The 25,567-nt window shown below is 37.2% G+C and overlaps 1 protein-coding gene across 2 annotated transcripts in view; it reads right to left on the bottom strand.

Annotated features, from left to right (window-relative positions):
- Positions 1-24,100: 24,100 nt before the first annotated feature.
- AP3B1 (adaptor related protein complex 3 subunit beta 1) overlaps positions 24,101-25,567 on the bottom strand; it is a 320,898-nt gene continuing 319,431 nt past the window's right edge. For both annotated transcript variants that reach the window (XM_051991812.1, XM_051991811.1), the window contains exon 27: positions 24,101-24,815. In XM_051991812.1, coding sequence (XP_051847772.1) covers positions 24,662-24,815 — 154 coding nt within the window. In that variant the 3' untranslated portion in view covers positions 24,101-24,661. The remainder of the gene's footprint in view (positions 24,816-25,567) is intronic.

Genomic DNA, 25,567 nt, shown 5'->3' with positions numbered 1-25,567 from the left:
TTCAGCTGCCTTCATAACTGCTGGAACAAACTGTTCTCATCTGTCCTTTCTGTTGGGGAAGTCTTAATACGCTTGGGGTACTCATCTCTCTAACTCATTGAAGAGTCTGAGACCTGCTTGTTACCCTTAACCGGATTTAGCCCATCTGCTGAGATAGTTTTACCAGAGTGTGATTACATCTAGTACACGCTACAGCTTCTTGAAGCCACAGGTGAGAGTTGAGTGAGAAGTGGAAATCAAAGGTGAACAGCCCTGAAAAGGACTCAGCAAGCCTTCACACCAGAGGTACTAGTCCTCCCAAAAATGCCATAGAGAGCATTCATCCCATATATCTAACTCATTGACAAATTTTGTCATTTCCACCTTTCTATCTTGCACACACACACACACACACACATATTCCCTTTTCTCCACACATACTGCTCTAGTTCAGGACCTCTTTACCCCATGTCTGGACTATCACAATAATAGCTGGAGGAACTAGAAAAGGCCTTTTGTGGAAGGTGGAATTTGAACCAACTCTTCTAGAAATTTAGACAGAAGTGGAGAGGAAAAGCATTTTAGGAACGGTGGGCAATAAATATCTTTGTATTGGCTTAATGAAAACAAGAAGTGGAATATTGTGTGGGAGGAACAGCAAATAGGCTATACTAGTATATAGCTGGATCATAGAGTAAATGGAGAAGAGTAAAGAATACTACTGAAAAGACATGGAAAAGTTAGGTATAAAGAGTTTTAAATGCCAAAAAGAGAAGTTTATATCTGATTCTGGAGGTGATAACTAATCACTAGAGTTTATTGAGTAGGAGGCTGACATGGTCCTACCGATATTTTAGGAAAATTATTTTGACAGCTAAGTGGAGACAGATTGAAGTGGAGAGAGACTTCAGGCAGGGAGACCAATTAGAAAGCCAGGCTCCTCCTCACAGACGGGAAGAGGTTTTGCTTTTATAAAGCAGCATATCTTTATTATAATAAATTTTAACTATACAAGGAGAAGCACAGAGATAGAAGCACAGTGGCAGAGTGGCAGGGACAACAAGGACAAGGAGAGCAGACAAGGACTACAGTTCCTCATTCTCAGTTGATTAAGCTTGAGTTCAAATACAACTGACATTTGGTCACTGTGTATATGACTTAAGTCTTACCCTGTAGTTATGGGATCACAGATTTAGAACTGGAAGGTTATTTAGAGGAAATCTAGTCTATTCACCTCAAAGAAGACAAAAGATACTTATCAAAGTTTTCTCCCTTGGTAAATGGTAAAGTTTGTATTTTAATCTAGGTCTTCTGATTTCAGATCTTCTATTCTTTCTGCTATTAGACAGGGAGTCTCAAATGTGAAAGGTATTTAGGCCACAAGAAAAACAAGAATAGAAATCAGGAACAGGTGGAGAGGGTCACCCTCAAACCCAGCACACTCAGGTTTTTTTCAACTTGGAGGGGAGTTTTTTTAAGCAAAAGGATATATGTTATTGAGGAGATTCTTGTTCAGTTATTAATTAGAATAAGGGACTTTTGGGTCCTTCTAATTCTGGAATTCTCTCACTCCTTGTCACTATTAAAATTCCTTTATTTCATAGTAATGTGTATTATTTGTGGCTGTTTTTTAGTTTTTCAATCTTATTTGACTTGTGACACAACAATACAATTTTTACACAACAACTTTTACAGAGGAACAGAGTTTGCAAATCACCTTCCTCACAACAGCTTTGGGAAATAGCCAGTCTATTGATAAAGCCTGAATTATCAGTCATTCTCATCTTATTATGAATTAGATGAATTAAGTGATTTCCTCCTTACAGCAAGGTATCTGCTTTAAAGCATGTCTCACTTATATAAAATCATGTCCTTGAAAGAGCCTAATCTAGAACCAGCACTCCCAGTGTGAAGGGCACTGAATGACTTTCCCTAACTTCAAGCCTCTCTTATATGATAGAAGCTGTCAAAAGATGTCAAGCAGAGCACAGCAGACTTCGGTTTGGAAGATGTAGCCCTCTGGTAGTTGTGTGGCAGAGTTTGTTAGCCATCCCATAAAAGAAGTTGTTTCAGGAACACATCTTGATAAAGGAAATTATAAAAAATATTCCAATCAAACAAAAAATCCGAAATTAAAAAACTTTAAATATTGATGTCACACTTACAAAGTACCAAGTATTTTCATTACAATAACCTAGTGATAGATGTAGCACCAATATTATTCATTCCATTTTCTGAGCAGTTAACTGACTTGTCCAAGGTCATACATGTAGTAAGTTGTGGAGCTGAAATTCAAATCCAAGTTTACTCATGACAAATCCAGCCCTCATTCTATATACTGTTTTCCTAATTCAGATTTTCATCACCTTTTGTTTAACCTATTGCTCTTATCTTTCTGTTTCAAATCTCTCTTCAATCTATCCTACACATAGCTACCAAAGATTATATATATGTATATACATATACACACATATATGTATGTATATGTGTATGTGTATTTGGCAAGGCAATCACTGTTAAAGGACTGGCCCAGGGTCATACAGGTAGCATCAAGAGTATGAAGCCAGATTTGAACTCAGATCCTCCTGATTCCAGCATTGATGCTCTATCCATGGTACATCTAACTGTCCCCAGAGGGATTTTTTTTTCTTTTTTTTATATAAACCTTTTTAAATTTTCAAAACACATGCACCCTTGGGTTCCAGCTTTTTTTCTCCTTTCTTCACTCCACCCCCTACTCTAAATGGCAAGTAATCTAATATATGTTGAATATGTGCCATTCTTCTATATATATTTCCACAATTATGTTGCATGAGAAAAATCAAATCAAAAAGGGAAAAAATGAGAAAGAAAACAAAATGCAAATAAACAACAAAAAAGTGAAAAAAAAAAAAAAAAACAATGTTGTGATTCACCCTCAGTCTCCACAGTTCTCCCTGGTGCAGATGGCTCTCTTCATCACAAGACCATTGGGACTGGCCTAAATCATCCAAAGAGATATTTTTTAAAAAACAAGTTTGACTACACCACACTCCTGAACAAAGAAGCTTCAGTGGCTCGCTGTTTCCTTTAGAATAGACTATCAGTATCTCTATTTGACACTCTCAATCTGACCCCAACTTTGTTTCCAGTCTGATTTCCCATTCCTCTCTTTTCATATATTCTTGATCAGTCAAACTAGCCTACTTACTATTCCCCACCCCCAACATTTCTTCTTCTATCTTCCAGTACTGGCTTTCCTCCAGGTCTGGGATACCCTCCCTCCTCACAGCCTTGCCTCTTGGAAACCTCTGCTCCCTTCATGCCTCAGCTTGAATTTAATCCTAAATTAAATGGCCAAGCAAGGACATTTTTACTCTAGCACTATACAACCCAATTTGGCATCTTGGGAGTTCCAAGAAAAAGAGTTTTCTCCATTTATTAATTTTCAAGGATCATAGTATTGTAATGGGAAGAAATTAAGAAAAAAATCACTAAATAATTATCCATAAAAATTTCCTGACAGGGAGATCTATTAGTGTGGAGTGTTCTCTGAAGAGAAGTAGTTAAGAATGTCATCATTTGACAGGTAAAATTAGACTACATGAAAAATTCAACTAGTAAAGGGAAGAATTTTGGATGGCAAGTAGATGGACTGGGAGACCATCTAGCAAAGGCTTCATGATATGGCAGGAAAAAAGACAACGAATTTAGAATTGGAAGACCTGGGTTCAAGTAACAGTTTTACTATGAACCAATTAGAGGTCTTTGACCAAGGTCAAGGACCTGGAGTCAAATGCCAAATCTACTATAAATTACCTGTATGAATTTATACAAGTTCCAATCTCTCTGAATCTGTTTCTTCATCTAAACAATGTTTTTGTTATTGTTGAGACATTTCACTTGTGTCCAACCTTCCATGACCCCATTTAGGATTTCCTTGGCAGATATTGGAGTAGTTTGCTGTTTCCTTCTTATTTTACACATGAAGAAACTCAGGCAAACGGGGTTAAGTGATTTGCTCAGTCACACAGCTGGTAAATGTCTGAGGCCAGATTTGAATTCAGGTGGTCTTCCTGATTCCCGGGCCAATGCTCTATCCACTGTGCCATCTAGCTACCTCTCTACACAATGGAGATAATATGAAATTGGACAGGAAGACAAAAACGGATAGAATTGCAGTTGGAAAACTGAAAAATGTTTAGTGATCCTGCTTCCCTCTGAAACAAGGACACTATTTCCTTTGGTAATGAAGTATGTTCACAGGTCTTCATTTGCCACAGTCTTTGAGGAACTGAAACCAAACATCATCTAAAGGGCAATGAAGAGGTACATGGTAACCATGAGCTGGCTACAGAATGTTACAGAAAAGGAACTGTGAATGATAGGTGGTACTAAGGATATCATATATAAGCAGGGGGAAGTGGGCCAGTTATTTGTGAGAACAAGCAATAACCAATAACCAGCTTGTGCATTTCCTTGTTATCCATAGAATGTCAAGAATGCACAAAGAAATCACTTGTTTTGAGGAAAGACATGACAGAGAATTGCGTAGTACAGACACTCATGAACAGGGATAGGTTGTGATGTGCAAGATAAGAGGGGATACCCACATCAACAAACTCACAGATGCATTAAAATATCAATGCATATAATAATAATTATACTATGATATTCAAGAAGTTGTGATAAGGAAAATACATCAGCACTATACAGATGTTACTATTTCAATCTGCTTCATCATATACTTTTCTACCTTCCTGCTGTCCTAGGTGAAATGACTAATTCCTAGAGCTCGGATATGATCAAACTTTTCTTCTTCCCATTTCCCAACATTTAGCATTAAAGATTCTCTAAATAGACTATTAGGCAGTGAATGTGAACACAAACCATTAAAAAGTGGAATCAAATCACAAAGTACAATCCATATTTTTTCAGTGAAGTTTATTGAAGGTTACAAGTGGCTATATTTCGAAGAAAATTATTAACTCAATTCTAATGATCATCACACTTAGAATTTCAATATACAATAGGTATTGATGATGATGATAATGATGAAAATGAAAATAAATCCCTCACTTCTACAGAAAATAAATGTTTCATTAACCTCAAACTGTGAAGTGACTCACAGCAAAACAAAAACCAAAAAACCAAAAAAACCAAAAACCAGTAACTAATGAAAAAAGACAAATGAAGACATCCACTCCAAAGAATTTTTTTGAAAGGCATAAAAAATTTATATGAAATAACAACTTCACTACTTGTACCAGTATGGAGGAAATGACATTATAGTATAAACATTTTTTATTGGTAAGAAAGTCATATTTCACATATTGTCATAGTAACAATAATCATAGTTAACATTTATATGACACTATGTGCCAAGCATCATACTAAGTTACTCATTTGATTCTTACAGCCATCTTGGAAAATAGGTGCTATTATTATTCCCATATTTACAGATGAGGAAACTGAGGCACAAAGCAGTTAAGTGACTTACCAGGATCATACAACTAGTGTCTGAGTCAGCATATGAACTCTAATCTTCCTGCCTCGAAGCCCAAGAGTGCTCTATCCACTGTGTCACCTAGCTGTATAGCCAAATGACTAATCCATTTGATTATATACAATGCGGTGCACAAAGTTGGAAATACTTGTTGCGTATGTTCTAGTAAATTCAGATGGAATTTTAAATTGTAGCTGCTACCATCACTGCAATATCTGGAACCATCCTACCATGGACGATGTACCTTTGGCTCTAAAACGCAAACAAACAAAAAATCCAGTCAGAGGTCACAAATTTAACTTTTCATTATTAGCTCTTCTCCACATCATATGATGCAAAAATAGATTTGGCTGACATGCTCAGTAGGAACCTCAATATTTTATTTTAATCGAGGGTCTGTGGGAATCTTCAGAAATCTGAGGCAATGGATAGCAACAAAATTTATGGAGTTTAAAAACCCATCATGTAATTGGTTAATGTTTTCCCCCAATTATTTTACCACAAATGGCTCCACTTTCTCAGTGTGGATGATTTTTATACATTTGAGTTAAAAATAATGCAGCTTCCAAGTGAAAAGTTAAAGACCAAGGCGAGACCTATTAGAGTGGCATTACACCTTTTTATTCCCCTCACTTACTTCTCCAATTCCTAATTATTTCCCTTTTCCTATGCAACAAAATAGGAGCCATAAAAGCTTTGATTTAATGAAAACTTCCCTTGCCGACCAGGATCTCCAGCCCTGCTGAAGGCTCCTGTGTAATTTATCTACCTCAGTAGGCAATGACCTTTAGTGAATCACGAGTCATTCTTCACCACTAATGAGATGAATCCAGATGCCATTCCGCCCTGTGCATGTTTTCTCCTCCTCCTCCTCCCTTCTTCCAACAGAAGGCTCCCCCGGTTCCAAGCTGGTATACCCTGACTCCCAACTTTTTTGAAGTGGATTGTAATGAGTCCCTTTGAAAAGTGACCCTCCTACCGACAACAGCAGTTCCTACTGACTCTTCTCTCTCTTTAGCCAACCAATTTCTAGGATGAGATTTTTCCCTTAGTAAAAGAAAGGCAGGTGTAGACATAGGGATATTGCCTGTTTTCCTGACTGAGGCTCATCTCTGAGATTTAGGCATTTTATACCCTCCAAACTATTCCAAGGAAAGATCTAGCTGTATTCCCATAATATTGTGTAAATGACAGGTCTCCTTGTTGGGATGTTTTTTTGGACAATTATTTAATCACTCCAAGAAGATTGTTTTCATTACAGTATTTTTATCACATGAAAAAATTAAGTAGTGTTATCTCCTTTTTGACTTTATATGTTTTGTACTTATACTGTACATATTGTTTATCCCATTTATGGACAAATTCTGTTTCTTTTTTATCTTTAGATAATCAGTGCCTTACACATGGTAGGGACTTAACAGATGCTTATTGAATTGAATGGAAAATTAATAAATAAAAGATACATTTTCTTTGGGACATAAAATGACAAAATGTTAGCATGAGGCAGGTACTTTGGGATCATCTAGGTTAGGCATTCTTAATCTGTGATCCATGAAATTGTTTGGTTTTGTTAATATTTTGATAGTTGCATTTCAGTATAACTGGTTTCCTTTGGGGTCTTGTATATTTTATTTTATGCATTTAAAAACATTATTCAGGAAAAGTAAAAGATTCTTGATCTTGACCAAAATTTTTCTTTTTATAGGTGAAGAAGCAACCCCAGATAATGTGAAATACCTGTTTGAGGTCATGAAAAAATTGATATTTGATTTCTGGGAAAGGTCTGTTTTCATCCTGCCATACTTTCCCCCTTCCTAAGATGACAAATAAGTGAAATTAGATAATTAAGGTAGAGGATGAAGCCAATCAGCTATCTGCATCAGGTCCAATTTTAACATGGGAGCTCCCAAGTTGTATTGACAAGTAAATAGGTCCAGGTAGAAACAGAGCAGGTCCAAACTCCCATGCTGACCACAATAGGACAGCTTGCGAGTAGTCCCTGTCCTTCCAGTATGGGTAAGGTAGGAAGGTTCCAATCTTTAAAAAATTGAATCCAAGTCTCAGCTTTCAAGTTCTTTTATTATTGTGTAGATAAAGATAGGCTCACTCAAGTAGCTGAAAGATGCCCAGAGATATGTCTACATATATGTGCTTTCAGGTCATGAATTATTGTGGTGTCTTCTTGGAGAACTCCATCATATTGGCAAAGGTAACCTGACCCTCTCATGGCATCTAGGCAACTGCTAAAAATGATAACAACTACTATTTATATAATGATGTAAGGTTTGAAGAGCCCTTTGTAAAATATTTCATCCCCCCCCCTCCAGTAACACTGTAGGGTAACTCTTATAGGTAATATTGTACCAATTTTACAAATAAGGACTTCCTTTCTCTCCTGAGAGAAAAATGAGTTTAAAGGGAAACAGACTACTTTACTAGTTGATAAAAGTCACTTGGTAGTTTCTCTTTTTTTGTTATCTGCATCCAAAGAAAGAAGTGATAAATAGAAATACATTTAGAATAGTTTTATGTATTTATATGTGTGGGTAAATATATATGTATATATACACACATACATACACAGAGATACAGACCTATAGACACATACACATACCCCTATTTGTATATAATAGTAGTCATTGGAGGTGTGGAAAAAGAAGAAAAGGAAAAAGTTACATCATAACTTTATTATATATTTAAAAGGAATAATAAATTGTATATAATATAATCGTCTTTGATTTATTCTGTCATGTCTTGGAAATACTTGTTCAATTTCTTAACTTCAGAATAAAATAAATGAAAAGCAATAATCACTTGATATGACAAGAAAGATAGGTATGCATTCCATTTAGGTCACTGCTAAATACAACCTGTACACACCTTGTTGGAAGTATGACTCTCAGTCCTTTGCTGTTATTGCTTATATTTGCTCAGGAAAGTTATCTTCCTATATTTCATGGAGCTTATGGAGGAGAGAGATTGGATTTGTTCTTTTTGGCCCTAAAAGTCATGACCAAAAGCAATGGGTACTTATAAGAGTCAAGCATCTATTAAGTATCTACTGTCAGGCATTGTGCTGGATGAAGAGGAATAAGTTTAGATGCGATATAAGGAAAACTAGCAATTAGAGCTATTAACAAATGAGAATGGGATGATCCTGTTGACAATGGATTTCTCTCTTGAGATGTTTAAGATCCAAACTAGATAACCATTGGAGATGGTGTTCTAGAAAGAGATTAATGATTAGCTATATAGAGAGATAGACACAAATAGAGAGATAGACAGACAGAAAGAGATCTCTGTTCCAATTCTGATATTTTATCAGATCAGTGAGGAAAATAAGGCTCAGAGGGATTATGATTTGCTCATGGGCCTGTCTGAGACAGGATTTGAACCTGGATGACTCCAAGATTCTTCCCATGCCATCCAACAAAGAGGATTCAGATGCTTTTAAGCAGGTCTACAAATTGCTCCTGAGAGGTTTTTTTTAAGGAATAGATTTGGGGAATCTTCCTCAGACTGACTATGATGTGGATAGAAGTAATCACTAATTCCTGATGATCATCCTCATGGTATCCTAGCTCGCAAGGAGTATCTGAGTCACAAGACATGCAATTGTTCTCTTTGAATATTCCGGGCTGGATAGATTGGTGGAGGCCTAGAGGAGCCTTGGTTCCAGGTGCCTCTGTGAGCTTCAGTGCACCACCTAATTGAAAGAGGAGGGACAGATGTCAGGGGCTTTACTCTATGCAAATTTAGAGCAGCCCATGGGCTCTTAGATGATCAAGGGGGCAGAAGCTGTCCCTCACCTTCTCTAGATGGGAATTGTAAGTGTGCCAATTCCCAAGTGTAATTTTATCTATTTTACCCCCTCATCTCTGTGTCATAAAAAGTGTTTGGAAATTACTGACAAAGGAAAGTATATAAATAGTTCGAAACTTTGAAGTGATTAATCTAAAGTGCTTTTAATTAATATGCATATTCATATACTAATTATTATAGAAGCTGCCTTTAAATGATTTTGAATTCACAGGATGAATAAAATTGACTCGACATACTAATCCCACTGGTGAAATTAACTTTTTCAATAAAATAAGAGAGAGAAAACTGACTCTTCCAAATGGAAAACTTTCCTTCAAAGACCTTGATTTTATAATTCAAATGTTGGCACAAAATGCCCCCCAAAACAATGGGAGTTATGAATACAGGGTTTATGATTTTTGAAAAGAATTTCTGAAAGAGAAAACAAAGAAAGAAAGAAAGAAAGAAAGAAAGAAAGAAAGAAAGAAAGAAAGAAAGAAAGAAAGAAAGAAAGAAAGAAAGAAAGAAAGAAAGAAAGAAAGAAAGAAAGAAAAAAGAAATATTTAAATGATTTTCTACATAGGTGATTGACTAGCCGGAACATCAAACATTTGAACTTTTTTTTTTAGGATGAGGCATTTTTTAAAAAACTAAATAATCATTTTGGAAAGTCTGCAAATATCCAATTTCTTTCCAGGTCAGTGATTTTGCTTTACTCATATGTCTGGGTGAGACTGGTGGATATGACCTGCCAAGAGAACCCTCCTGGCTTTGACATCTTTCAGTGTCAACTGGGGGGATGTCTGCCTTAAATCTGTCAGGACAGCCCCTGGGCCACTTCTGCAGAGACCCTTAGGAATCAAATTTATTGTTACACCTCAATTGCTTTTTGTCCTCCTCCAAAATAGGGGTCCCAGGTCATGCTAATGATAGCAAAGAGACAAAATGCTCCTTCCATATTTTATTAAACAGGCCTTTTAATTATTAATCAAATGTGAAAATTATTTTCCATCACTGTGACACAAGGGCTAAAACGCTGGGATTTTTTTTCCTCCTCAGCCTGTTTCTTTTCTTCTAAAATTGGCCTCGGTGGATTCCCTGAGCTTCAAAGTGAGCTAGAAGGAGTCTAGATTTACTGCCTAGCTTTTCAGACCATAATCACCCCCTTCAGGCACTTAATGGAGAAGAGCTGGAGCATCTTTGTGGATTGAAGGATAAACACCTGAGAAAATCTAACAGAGGTTCCCCAATATCTCTAATAGGGCCATAATATTGTCAATAATAACAGCAGCAACAATGACAGGAAAGCCTTAGCAGACTGGCCCACATACTGTTGGGCTTTCAAATAGCAGTTATGAGTCATATATTTCCCCAATCTCTGCCATCAAGAAACTGATGTACTCAAAGGAGAAAAAAGCTTAACAGGAGTCAGTTTTATTCACCACATGGTGAGAGTAGGTGAAGAGTGAGTGGGAGTTATTCTTTTCTCATGTGTATATGTATGTCTGCAAGACATCTTGCTAGACTCCTTGCTACACAAATAAGTGTAGGTGGACCGGGAGAGAAGAGATACAAGAGTAGTGGCCCAGTTCATTTTCAAGGCTGTCAGCTCCTGTTCACAGGATTTTCAGCTTCTAGTAGGATGCCCTGGAAGATAGGTGGTGTCTCTGGGAGCTAGGATCCAGGCCCCTGACAGATTAATACTAGGTAAGGGACATGCCTAAAGAAATGCATTGCCAGCTAATCTTCTGACCTTTCCCTGCTAAAAGGTCAGAAAGAAATAGAGGTGGTCTTTCCTGTCTGTCTTCGCCAAAGGAGTCTCGCATTTGAATGGAAAAGAGGTGATTTTTGCAAATACAGAACTAGATGGAATATATGGAGGTTGGGACCTGTGTGGGTGTGTTGGCAATGGGACTTGGAGGTGAGAGCATCTGAGGGGCTTTGGGAGCTGCCACTGGGCGATACATGAGGCAAGCCTGAAACAAGAACAGTTTTCAAATGCTTGGAAGAGCAGCGGATGCCAACAGCAGCATCAATATACTCCCTCTGAGCACTAATTACATTATTAAGCAAACAGACCAACAAAAGACCTAAGCCACAGAAACATAGATTCAGGATCTAGTCACTTACCAGTTGGCTGTAAATAATCTTGGGAGACACTTATTTATTCTTGGCTCAAGAAATCTCTGGGGAGATACCTTGATTTCTCCCTGATTTAAAAATCACAGGATCATAGAATCAGAGATTTAAAAGTGGAAGGGGCCTTAGAAGCCACTGAATCCAACCTTCTTATTCTACAGATAAAGAAACACAGGCACAAGGAGGTTAGATGTTTTTCCCAGGGTTGCAGGGCTAGAAAGTTTCTGAGGTAGGATTTGAATCCATCTTTCTGACTGCAAATTCACAAAAGAAATAACTTTCTCAATTAAATCATTGTTGAAGAGGGAGAAATCCATCTCTCCCTGTTCCTACAGCTTCTTTAAATCTAATTTGTGGTTTCATCCTCTATTTCTGAAAACCCCTAACAGAGCAACCTATGTCCTTTTTTCATTTATACAGTTGTTGGAGAGGGGAAAATATCCCTCCAACTGATTCTCTCAATTTAACTTGCGGTTTCACCCTCTGTTTCTGAAAAGCCCTGAGAGAGCGATCGACCCACCACTTCACAAGGGAAACCCGGGCCTCCTGGTGGCTATGGCCTGCTGAGGGACAGTGAGCAACTTTTCCTTTCTCAGTTGTAGCCAGCAAGCATTTAACCGATAGAGGCAACTTCCCCAATGCACAGAAAGGCCAAGAACCTGAAGTTTTCTGAATCTGACTAAGGTTAACCTGCAGTTCTAGGGTCCAAAGGGGCCGAGGGAGGCAGGAAGGGAGTTTGTGTGTGCTGGGAACAAATCTGGGGGAAAATGTCCGAGGGGGGGCCTGCTGAAGGAAATCTCCAGCAGGCTGAGCCAGCCCGTGAATGGCAGAGAGAATGGAGGCTATTTGAATACTGATGTGGCCCTCACTTTCTTCCATTTCCATTAATGACATGCTCATCAAGGGCAAACAATAGGACCGGCTGCCTGCGCCTGTCACAGTGTTCGGGGGCTGGGAATGCCAGGCTGTCATCCCCGGGCTGCATTTAGAGACCTGTACACTAATAAGAAGTGCTCTGCGCCATCAATGCAGACAGGTGCTTCCGAGGCTGGGACATGCTCCATTCCCTTCCCCCTGAAACCCTCCTCTCGCAGCCCCCCTGACAGACACCATGAAATGCACAAATTAACAGCCCCATCATGTTGGGCTTCTGCTGCCTGCGGGGAAAGCAGAAAATCAAGTTGTCACCCAAGGTGCAGTGATAAAGCCACAGCCTCATTTCTCTGTTGGTGCCCTATAATAGCAAATGCCAGACAGCTGGATGGATGGGAGGCTTTAGATTAAGGCCCTGATGCACTCTGGCCGGAGAATTAGTAGTTGCTGTTTCCATGTGGCTTATTTCTGTTCAGAATAAACATCTGGAGAGAGCAAAGATTCCTGGGGCAGAAATCCCCTTTTCGTGGTTTTTTTCGGGAGCAAAAGGAAACAATTGAAATAGAGCCAAAGGGATTCCCACTTGGAAAATCTGCTTAAAACTTTTACAAGGGCCTTAAACTATTCCAAGCTGAGGCTCAGGGCCCCTCCTGCCACGGCAGAGAGGGAGTGGGAAGGAAACCTTTCTGAAACTCCTTCCCTCCATAAGCGCAGTCCCCTTTCTGCCGGGCCCTTTCTGCCGGATCTATGTTTCCAGAGAACAGATCTGGCGTGTTCTTTGTCTTGGTCACGCTACTCTTTCCAAGGAGATGTCTCTGGAACTCCGAGAGAAGGGATGAGAAGGATGGGGGCCACAGCATCTGGGAGCAAACCCCAGATCTTCTGGTTCTGTCCTCCCCCCATCCAAAGCTGGGCCTCTGCTCTCGTTTCTGAAATAATAAATATATTTTTAAAAGCCTTTGTTTAAAATGTACAGGGGCCTGACCCCCTCCAGGGGGGTAAACATTTGCCCTGGTGCCGTGTGCTCCAGAGGAAGGAATGGAGGGGCCTGAGCCCTTCAGACTCCAAGGAGTTTAATGACATAATGACCACAGAACTTTAACATAAAACAGGAAGAGCAACTAACGAAACTTACAACATAAAACCCCCCTCCTGTCATTTTTATAGTAACAGTAAAACACTTTATTGAATTTATGAGCTACATAATGACTCTGAAGAATGTAACTTGAATTAGAACCAACTTGGACGTATAATATCAACTATAAACCCTTTTCTATTCCCCCATCCCTTCAGCATCTTCTTTTCCTCTCATTCTGACCAAGGGGACTCTGCCTGCTTTCGGACGTCCGTCTCGGACCTGGTTCAGAACTTGCTAATGAATCTCCGAACCGCTGGTGGCCAGTGGAGTGGGTCACGGGGGACGAGACAGATCACACCCGGGAAGACTGGCCCTTTTCCATGCCCATCGCCAAACTCCCACCGGCTGGTAGCCTACAATCCCGAGACATTTTGCAGGAGGGGGGACTATGCAGGAGGGACTATGAAGTCCCTGAGAATGGGTGACAAGGATCAGCAGACCAAAGGTCTGTCATTGTTTCCCGCTTGTGGAGGTGGTGGTCTGCTTTCTGATGACCACTGGGGTGGGGGGGGAATGAACATCCCAGCTAAGTGGCGTGCAGTCCTGTTTCCTATTTCCATTTTCACTCCTTTAGGCTTTCTGCTCCCCATGGATCTTTCTGAAGGGGCAATAAAATAAAATGGGTGAAACAAAGCCATAAGCCAGTTAAATCTGAAAGACATGTCATCTCATCTAAAAGGAAGAAACGGACCATTTCCACGCCTAAGGCTGACAGCAACGCCTGAGCTGGCAATAGTGCTATTCCATCTGATTTATAGAATAATGGGGTGACAAATGATGACAAAAATAAACTTTTACTGCACTGAACTGCTCCTTTATTTATGAAATTTGGCCAAGTAGTGAAATCTTTTATCTGCAAGTTGTAACATGGAGTGGAAACGAGCGATTATGGTGTGGTAATAGTAATCCAGCGACGGAGGCTGAGTCAGTTGGAAATGGATTGAAGTAGAATAACTACCCCACCATGATAAATGTGACCAGCGCTTTGCTGACAGATGATCTAACAGGTGTTCATAACAACTATATAAGAGGATTTATTTATGACTCGCCACAGCCGCAGTACTGTAAATCAGCTCTAACAGCTGCACACCGTGGAAACCAAGTCCCTGATGGAGGAGCAGCGCAAGAACCCAAAGAACACAATTCACTCCAGAATCTTAATCACCAAATAACATTTTTTTTAGCCAATTATGCCACAGCGCAGAAATTAGAATTACTTTCAATTAGAAAGCTGAGCTGACTACTAACTTTGCTGAAAACGTGTTTGGATTTTGGGCCTCTCAACTTATAGAGGCTCAAACAAAGGGAAGCCACAGGCATTGAAGAAATCGGGCCTTTCTAGAGCTCACCTTTGATAGACTGACCCCTGAAAGAATCCTACTTTGGATAGGTTCATTTTTAAAAATCATAGCTCAGGAAGCAGAACTTACAGGTATGAAGAACAAGCAGTTCTCTTTCTAAACTGCTGCGTTATCCTATGTTTGGAAGGACATACCAAGTGTACTGATTACCTTTGGTGGCTATATTGTCCCAAGAGAAAAAAACTAAATGGATGGACAAGAAAGTGGAAAATGGGGGCTCTCATTTACATTGAGGAGACATTCTATAAATCACTCATACAATTGGCCACCAAGATGCAATCCTTACTTCAAGGAACTTCTCTGGTCTTGTAGGGGACATGACATATGTACAAAGAAAAACAGGAATTCAAATTAGAATATAAGTAAATGAGAGAGGACTATGGAAAATCAGAGGATAGAAGTTCATTTATGGCTTCCAGGGCATATGTTTTGGCCCAGATGGGCCAAATCTTTAGATTTGGTGATTCCATGTATTTCACGGAAGCTTTCATAGAGGTGGATTTTGAGGAATCAGTAAAATTTTGGTAGAAGGGCAACTGGGGGGCAAAGCCTGATATTTTAGCAAGAAGAAATGTTATGAGCCAAATCACAGAGTCAGAAAGGTGAGGAGCATGTTTGCAAAACAGCAAGTAATCTAGTTTGGACTTGGAAGTAATGGGAAGAAGAGTAATATAAGAGAAGTCTGGGAAAATAGATAAGAGGTTTTGAATGTGAAGCTTAGGTACTGAACTCTGGTGAATAAGACTCTCCCCCTTTTTGTTTTGGGTGGGACAGAGTGAGTGTCACAGGAGGAACAAGGTTGTCATTTCATCTAATCAAGTCTCACTATGTTTTCTTCTACCATAAACTCTCCTTTCTTCCAAGCTTCCCATTTTCTGTCCAGCCAGAACTATCTTTCTATTTCCCCAGATTCACAATCTTGACATCATCTTTAATTAATTTCTCACTCTCGACCCACATATCCAATAAGTTGCCAAGTCTTGTGTTTTCTACCTCTAAATAACACTTCTATCTGTCTTTTCTCTCCACTTAATCCTGCCTGGACTATTGCAGTAACCTTACAATTGGTCCTCCTGCCTCAGGCCTCAAGTATCTGGTTTTTTTCGAACTCATTCTCTTCCTCTACACAATTGTTAATGGCAACTTTTCCTAAAAATGTCTTTACAACCACATTACTTCTCTAGCCTATAAATTCCAGGGATCCGTAATGACTTTATAATCATTTAATTATAAATTCATCTTTATCTTATCTTTCTAAAATTTCTATTTTTTGTGTTTTATGATATATGCATATATGTAGGTAATTATTTGTATGGTAACTTTCACATATAAAAGTATGAAATTGAGCATCTGTTCTCAAAAAAAATTTTGCTGGTAGGTAATTTAAAAAATCTTGAGATGCTACTTTAGATAATCTTTTAATAAGTCCATTCATAGTGATTGATGCTGAAGATGCCAGCCTCCATCCAAATAGAAGTTGTAACTTTAACTTCACATGGCCTGTAAGTGAAGGAAGAGCTCTGTAAGTTGTATTCTTCCTCTTGTAAGTCAACTTTAGGTGTTTTACTCCCAGTAGCTTATGTGCTGTCTAAATGGGTTATGAATGTTTCTAAACAAATCCTTCTTTTAACCTTGTACTGAGATAGAGTGGGAAAAAGCAGTAGCACTTTCCTAAGCAATATGTTATCAGGATTGCAAGATTGCTTACAAGACAGTGATGATGATATTTGTAAATGTTTAGAAATTCAAGGTATCCTATAGAGATTATTATTTTTAATATATTTTCTTTCCTTCACATAAAGTTTCCCACAATTATTTAATCCAAAGTCTTCTCTCTGTATAATTGTTGACATTTCTAAAGCACAAAGGACTATTCCATAGTTCCTTATGTGTATTATCTCATTTGATTCTCACAACATTCATTGGTCTTTAATTGAAATGCTATGGGGGGATAATCATCCAAATTAGATGGTTTATAAGAATCTAGTCTTTAGTAAAGACTTTAATATCTCCTTTTTTATTGATGAAAAAAAATGAGGCTCAAGGAAATTGAGTGACTTGCCCATTATAGTAATTAGTATAACTACATGCTGGTGAGTCAAAGAGAAAGTCCATGGCAATACATTGATTCTGACAAACACGAGTTTGGATTTATTATTTGAAGATTTGAAATGACCTTATATACATTGTGCCATTTGAAGTTTGTAACCCCCTACTTTGTTATATAATATTATTTTTTATTATAATTATAATATTGTTGTATAATATTATTACCTCTATTTTATGGATTAGACAGGATTTGAATCCAACTCTTCCCAGAATCCAAGTTTAGAGGTCATTCCATTGATGCACTGCTTCTCTCATAGACTTCTAAAGATGGTATTTCTCCTCCTATTTACTCTATCAGGAACCATAACCAATAACCAAGTTTTCATAAATAATTGATGGCCTAACTTATCAGGTTACAGAACAAATGTCAGTCATGCCTAACTCTTCAAGACCCCATTTGGATTTTTCTTGGCAAAGATACTTGAGTGGCTTGTCATTTCCTTCTCTAGATTCTTTTATACATGAGGAAACTGAGGCAAACTGGGTGAAGTGACTTGCTCAGGATCACACAGCTAATAAGTATCTGAGGCCAAATTTGAATTGTCTTGCTGAAGTCAGGCCTTGCACTCTATTGAGTGACAGCCCCACACCTTCCCCAGAACAAATAGCTGAACTGAAAAATTAAAATACAAAGATGCAAAAGTCAAGTTATGCAAAACTCACAACACTGCCTTAAATTATGATGAGCACAGTTATAGCAGTGACAGCAAATGTCTACAGCCAGTGCTAGGAAATCACCATCCAGAGTTTCTCAAGAGATCAAGAAATTTAACCTGTTGTAGAGACATTTAGATTTACATACTCTATTTTTTATAAGAACTGGGCCTTAAATTCTGTACATTTCATATTCTAAAAAACCAGACAGGTAAAAAGACATCAGACTTAGGAGCGTTGAGGTTTTAGATCCAAGTATTATGAACTATAATGTCAATACTTAAATAAATATGGAAACTTCACTTGTTCAACTCTTTATCAGTTGTCCAAATGTCCTATTTGTTTTCTTTTTGCATCTATAACCAGGACACAATAAAATAGGAGATAGTCTTGAAACATATGTACACACTAATTAAAAACTGGAAGATGTCTTAAAGACCTCTAAAAACCCTTCAATTTAACCCAACCCTGCATTTTACAGATCACAGGCTTATAATTTTAGATCAGGAAGAAAGAAATGAGTCAAATGACCTCATTTTAAATGTTTTGCCAAGGTCACACAGGTAGTATTTGAGCAGATGATGGTGGAAGGGAGAAATTGAATGGAATTAGATTTTTTTCCCCTTTCACATCTAGCATTCCACACTGCTACTGAAAAAAAAAGACTCAGCAAAATCCCATAGGTAGTAGCTTGACTGGTAGATGAGGTAGAGGGGGAATCTAGGACTAGATTCTTATAAACCATCTAATTTGGATGATTCCCCCCCCCTCCCCATAGTATTTCAATTAAAGACCAATGAATGTATAGATTTACTAGATCCTTCTTTTCATGTGATGAAATGCTTAAATAAAAAGCTGGATCGTTGTCAGAACTCCTCTCTTTTTAATAAAACCTTACCAATCTTTTGAAGTTTAGCTAAACCTGCCTCTTCTATATAAAGACTACTCAGACCATTGCAGCTCTTATCTCTGCCTTTGGTAATATTTTTTTACTCCTTTGGAAATGCAGCTCTTTTCATCCTGTTCTGTTAAGTTTGTAGTCTGAAATCCTGAATGTATTTTCCTATAGAAATGATATTATCAGTGGTGGCTAGGTTCCTAAATTGGAATCACACCCACAAAAAGATAATAGAAAGATTACTGTTGCAGTACCTATTCTAATACTTCAAGGATCTGTTAATTTCATGGTCATTGGTACCCCCTTCTAGGATACAGATGATAAACTTTGGGATTGAATGGATTATTGCAATACTATTAGCTGTAGAAAAGTGTAATGAGCTCTGAAGTGATCAATCAACATTTTAAAAATATCTACTGTCCATTAGGTCCTGTGCAAGGCACAGCATTCTAGACAAATACGCCAGAAGCTGCCCTCAAGATGCTTACTGTACACAGGCAGCATAAGAAGGGAAGGAGTACAGTATATTCACAGAGTAGTAAATAGAGAATATAAACAAAAAGGGAAGGGATAGCAAAAACAGATGGGATAAACAGGAAAGATCTTTTGAAGATAATGCAAGACTGGAAGAGAACCATGGGATCCATGGAACATTAAGTAGAGAGAGCATTCCAGGCATCAGAGAAAAGCCTGTGATAGATAAAATGATATGAGATGGAATGATATAAAAAATAGAATGATGCATTGGATGTGGGGAGCATGAAATAAGTCAGTTTGGCTGGAGATAGTGCTTGAAGGGGACTGTGGAATCAATCAGTCTGGAAAGATAAATTGGAAGCAGATTTTAAAAAAATTTTTTCAAGTAATAAATATCTCAAAAAATTAATCTGTCCTGTCCATTATCCCTTTTCCTTTTCCCTACCTATGGGAAATTAAGAAAATAAACAAATCTAAAAATCAAATTCCTCAAAATACATCTACATAGATTGCTTGCTTTCCAGAGGAGGGAATGGGAGGAAGAAAAACTTGGAACACAGGGTTTTGCAGGGGTGAATGTTAAAAACTATGTATTTTGAAGATAAAAAGCTATTTTTAAAGTTTAAAAATATATCTACATAATTTGGCAATACAAATTCCCACATTATGTCAAAAAATGTATGTCTCTTCATTTTTAAGTTTATCACTTCTCAGGAGGTGTGACATGTTTGATTTCATTTTTTTTCTTGTAAACTATATGAAACCATTCTTTAAAAAAAAAATCCCATAAACTTGTGGGTTTATCAATATGCTAAGAATTCTTTCACAGTTGCTTTTCTGTGATCATTGTATAAATTATTCCCTAGTTCTGCTCATTCTTATCTGTATCAGTTTCCTCTGAAACCACTTTTTAAGGCCCGATATTTCAGAATTTTCACATACCACAATTTAACCATTCTTTAATAGGATGTCCTCTTAATTCCCAAGAGAGCTGTTATATTTTTACATGTATAGATCTCTTCCTCTTTCTTTGATATCTTTGGGGCATAGAGTTATTCGTGGCATAGCTGGGTCTTGATAACTTCCTGTGAGTAGTTCCAAATTGTGTTTTGGAATGGCTGTACTGATTCACAGCTGTAATTCATATTCACAGTTCATTAATATACGTTTTCCTGTAGCCCCTTCAATATTTAATCAGTTTTCTCTTCTGTCATCTGCCAGTATGCTAGATGGGAGCTGGAATCTCAAAGTTCCTTCAATGGTATTTCTCTAATTATTAGCAATTTAAAGTTGTTTTTTTCCCACGATTGCTGACAACTTGAATTTCTTCATCTGAAAAATGCCTAGAGGAGCTTTAAATGTCAGGGAAGATTTTATCCAAGTAGCAATAGGGAGACACTGAAGGTTCTAGTGTATAGGATTGGTGTTATACTATTAATTTTTTATTATGCCTAGTTGATTCATTATGATTATGAGGTCTTTGGAAGGAGTTTTCTATCCCCCATGCTTAGCGTAGGGCCTGGCACATAATAGGCACTTAATAACTGTTTATTGATTCTGATCCTGACTCTTCATTCAATAATCATTAGAATCAATATTAAACAATAGATATGTTGAATCTTGCTTAAAATCCTATTCTAGTGCCTAATTGTGGCAGGAATGTCACTGACTTCTCAAAGGCTATGCCAGTGAAGTACAAAATCTCTGGAGAGTTCTACCAAGCTAGAAAGGTAAATAATTTTCATGTGTCATCAGAAGAATCTCGCTGAGCTCTGAGTGCCTCATCACCAGGTTGACAGTAAGGTGAATTTTCTTTGGTTAAAGGAGTCCTCAAAGGATGGTTAATATTACTACCACTGACAAAAAAAAAGTCACCATTCCTGGGATGTGTGCAAAGCACTATTTGGTATATGGGACGCACAAAAATATAAATGCACCTTGATGATGTGTGTGTTCATGTTACAAATGAAATAAAGGGAGAAATGAATTAGGAACAAATTTGCCAGGGATAATAGATCCTTAGAAAACAGTAGAGAAAGGAGGAATGGGATTAAGGAGTGTGGATACATAAGAAAAGGAAGGTGGACAGAAATGGATGTAAAAGCATTTGGAATGGGAAAAGGTAGGAACATGTTATGAGATGAAATTCCTCAAGAAGACAGGACGGTAGGGAAGAAGCTTGCTGATCAGTTTCCCTGAGGGGGAAAAAAAAAAAAAAACTAAGAGTTTGATTTGTTCTTGGAGGTAGTAGCTTTGGGTTAGCTGGTGGGAAACAAGAAAAAGTAGCATGTAACAAACTTTTACACATATATTTTATTTCCAACTTGGTGTTTAGAAGTTGAGAGAAATCTCTATATTCCTATATGGGCTATTTCTTGTACTTCTTCATAGTCTCCATAAATTCAATAAAAGACTTGTCTATAGAATATGGCAAAAATTAACCCACAGATTAATTCCTTTGCCACACTTCCAATTTTCTGTTAATTCTATAAAGCTGAATGCCATGTGACCATTCGTTTATGTTATTGATGAATACACTGAATATTTCAAGAACATTCAGATCCACACATTCTCTAGGTGATCAAAGGAGTGTTAAATTTTTGTTCATGTTCCAAGATACATGTTGTAAGGATATTATCATTTCATATCTAGAAATACTCCTTTCAGTGGTACATTACAATAATTTAGTATATGGGCTTTAATTGTTGTTTTGGCCAAAAAGGTATATCACCCTTCAGCCAACATGGTGATAACCTTCAAAACGGCATGGGGCTGGTCTATCACGACAGAAGAGTTTCAAGCATGGGCTCAGCAGCTAATACAAAGTTTCAAATGAATTATGCATACAAATGGCCTTAAGCATTTTCAAAACCTGTGCCATCAGAACTCCAACTTAAATTGCCATGGAAGTTCAACTAGAAGTGAGGGACTGAACCTTCATAGAAGTGACTTTTAAACTGGACATAGGATGAACCTTCCCGGTGACTAGAGTTATCCAAAAGCAGAATAGGTCATTTTGGGAAAAACTGGGTTCCCCTTCAGTGAGATCTTTAATCAAAATGTAAATGGTCATTTGTAAAATAGGGCCTAGAATGAATGGTAGAGTCCCTACCAACCCTGAGATTAAATACATTCTAAGATAACCCTCACTCCATGCTCTTCATTTCTTACATGGCACAAAAGGTAAATAAGTTATTAAACTGTTTCATGTGAGACTTCTATGATTACACAGTTAAAAATAATAGCTGATGAGAAAAAAAGAGGGGATTTATGCACAAGTTTTTTTTGGGGGAGGGTATCTTCCAATTACCTTAATTTAATAAGTAGTTAGCTTAATGAAGCTTATTTTCCCTCACTTTTTTAACATCCAAATTAAAAATCTTAGATTCTAAGGTTAAAAAAAAACCCTATCCCCCAACTATTTTTTATTAAATATTTATAAAGGGGAATAGCCAGAGGCAGTATACATAGTATTTTTGTTTAATATAATTTTTGGGTCCTCTTCAATCTTTTAAAATGATTTTTCAAATCAAAAGCAAGGAAAAGCCTTATTTTTGTACTTTCTGTATGAAGCTGAAAATACCATCATAGTTCTTCAAAATTGGTATATATAAAATGTCCCATTAAATTAATATTAAAATACAAAAATATAGCTAGAATTAGGACTTTAACTTTGGCTAACTCAACTCTATGGAATAATTTAAAGATAATCACAGAAAATGATCAAGTCAAATGAATTCTGAGCAAAGAATTTTGAATCACTGTTCTTCCCCCCCAAAAAATCTGCTGTTCGACACTTCAAATATCATGTATATAAAATAATGTTTCAATCACATTAAGCTGTTGGTGCTAAAAGTGTCAAGTAGAAAAATATATGTCATATTGTCAGTTAAATATAGACTTTAAATTCAAAAATAAGCAGTCATAATTGTCATACTTATTAAAATCAAGGTCTCACGAAAACTTCTGTGGTTGTTCCAAAATACAGAAAACAGTAGTGTCGTAGGTTGCATTTTTAGAGAAATTTATAGCTAACAATCTTTAATTGGTCAAATTATGTATCACTCTCCAAACAGTGACTTAAAAATCCAAAATGACAAGAGCTTTGGAAAATAGGAAATGTCAAATGAAGTATAATTATAGTGGTATTTCGGGGTATCATTTAGGAAAAAATAACATAATAGAGTACTTTGGCGTAGGAGATAATCTGTAACTCAGATAACCATAGTTCTGTTTCCTTAGATTGATTTCTTTTATTTCTTTTAACAGGACAACTTACCATTTTTGCCTCCATTCTCTGTAGTACATCAAAATCAACATTTTAAGAATTTCCCCAACTTGTTCTATTTCTCTCAAACTGTATGTTCCAATGACCTTCAATTAAAATTTTTTCTTCCTCCTCTTTTTTTTTTTTTCCAATTTTCATTCAAATCTAAACTGATCTACCAAAAGGTTTTTCTTTTTTGATGGGATAGAGAGGTCTGGAGAGTGCTGTGAAGATTGGAAAATAGAAATGAACAACTAGTACAAACTATTTAAAGACTGTTTAGGTGAATCACTGAAGTAAATAAATCAACTGCAATGTAACTAATTTGCAATTGAAGCACTTATTGAGAAAGGGTTTAGAAAGACTTTCAGATTGGAGAACAATTTTAATTAAAAAACTTCAAGTTGCTAAACAGCAGATTTTGCAAATACAAATCAGTCTAATGAAAAAAAATTCATAATGGTGTTAAATGTTTCTATCATTTGATATGTTTTTCATCTACTTTAATCTGGATGTTATTTCTGAAATCCATGTTCATACAAATAATTTTTCTATAAGCTTCATACTAAAGAAATTCAGTTCTCCAAAGCTGGACCTCTGGACCGTCAAAGATCAGTGCAACAATCTGAAGGGCAATTTGAAGAACTTACTCAGCAGCAAAGAGAGACCTTACAATCAAATTTCAAAAATTGCCGTTTTGTGAGTTGACTGTTTTGGAAGGATGGCTTTTATTCAGCAACACAAAAGTTCTTGAAAAACATTTATCAATTATTTTCTTTTTGACATTGGCCAAAGGTTGGAAGAGCTGTTCTTTTAGCAACAAAATCCTGGTGGCTCCCTTGCTTATCAAATCCTTTTAGAATTAATGGACTCCAAAAATAGCTGGTGACTGCTTACCAAAGAAAAAGCAAAGACGCTATTTATATGCTATTTTATTTATTCTTAATCATTCAGAAAATCTGATGACAACAGTCATCAGCAAATGATTACAACACATGGAGATTCAGTGAACAACAGTATTTTGTAAATATTCCATTGTTCTCTTACTTAATTCCGGATATCTTCACTATCCTAGATTCTCTTTCTCTTAAAAATTTTTGTTTATTGGTGAAGGCAAATTGATTTCCAGTGAACTTTAATTATTTAATACTTATTTCATCAGAACTAGAAAAAGTCAAGGAAAAAGGGTAGAAGTGTCAGGGGAGATTATATAGCACATGGATTCAAGAGTTTAGATAACTGACAGTAAAATATATGCTCTTTGGTTAGCAAACCGAAAAAAAAAAGGGGGGGGGGGCGTGCAAGTACTGCATACATGATAGATACACACTAGCATTCTAAAGCAGGAGACAAGAATGTCAAGAGTGTATTCTTCCCCCACTGCCAGATGGAAGGGCTATTATTATAAATGAAAGGCAGCAGTAGTGGATGCCAGGCACTTTTGTTGTGTGCCAGATTCTGAGGTCCAGATGTAAGCAGGTTACCCCTGGGACAGGACAGGCTTCAGCTCCCGCAGTAGAATAGAACCAATCACCGTCTTCTCAGTGTTTATGATGAGCTGTGCTGTAGAGCCTTCCTTCAGCTCCACTGTGACTAGCATCAGTGACCCACTGTGCACAGTTTTAGCTGCAAATCTGGAGGAAAAAAAGTGAAGAGATCTTCATGATGAGGGGGAAGAAAGGAGACAGTATATTGTTCCTAAAGTCAAATGAGTTTAACAGAACTTTCCCCTCCCAAATGAAATAATCTGGAAGAGGATCCCTATTGCTAAGAAGCCCAAATCCAAGCATTCTTCAGAAAATTAATAAACTGTATAGCCTCCTGACCTTAAAGCTCCCAATTTAGAGTTTGTCAAGTGCACATGAAACAAAGACTCTTTTATTTAGAGGTTTAAATGTGAATCTGCATGTCAATAGCCTCTCATTTATAGAGTAAGCTACTATGGAGGGAATTTTAAAGTAAATTAATTCATTTAATATTTAATACATTGCCCTCAATATAGTCACTTAAAGTAAACACCAATTTACTTTCCTTCTCAATGTTATTTTCTGTCCATAATGGCATCTTTCCAAGAATCTGAATTTTAAAACTCCGAGTATTTGAAATAAAAACTGTTTATGAAAGCAGTTGGTGGGTATGTAAGGGAGGAAAAAACCTTTCTTCTCTACATATAGGAAAAATATTTCCTTTGAAAATGTTCATATTTGCATTAATGAATCCAGTCAAGTTGAAAGATTCAAATTCAATCTTTAGTGATGATGCCTTGAAATGAAATTGAGTGAAAACAACCAATGAAGTACTTCCCTTTGTTGTAATTTCAGAACATTAGATTCCCCCTTTTTCCTTTTGAATATGAGAGGAAATTTAAGGACTAATGCTCTATTAG

The sequence above is a fragment of the Antechinus flavipes genome, chromosome 1, assembly GCF_016432865.1.
Source record: "Antechinus flavipes isolate AdamAnt ecotype Samford, QLD, Australia chromosome 1, AdamAnt_v2, whole genome shotgun sequence".
NCBI classification, from domain to species: Eukaryota; Metazoa; Chordata; class Mammalia; order Dasyuromorphia; family Dasyuridae; genus Antechinus; species Antechinus flavipes.
This window is presented reverse-complemented; position numbering and strand designations above follow the sequence as displayed.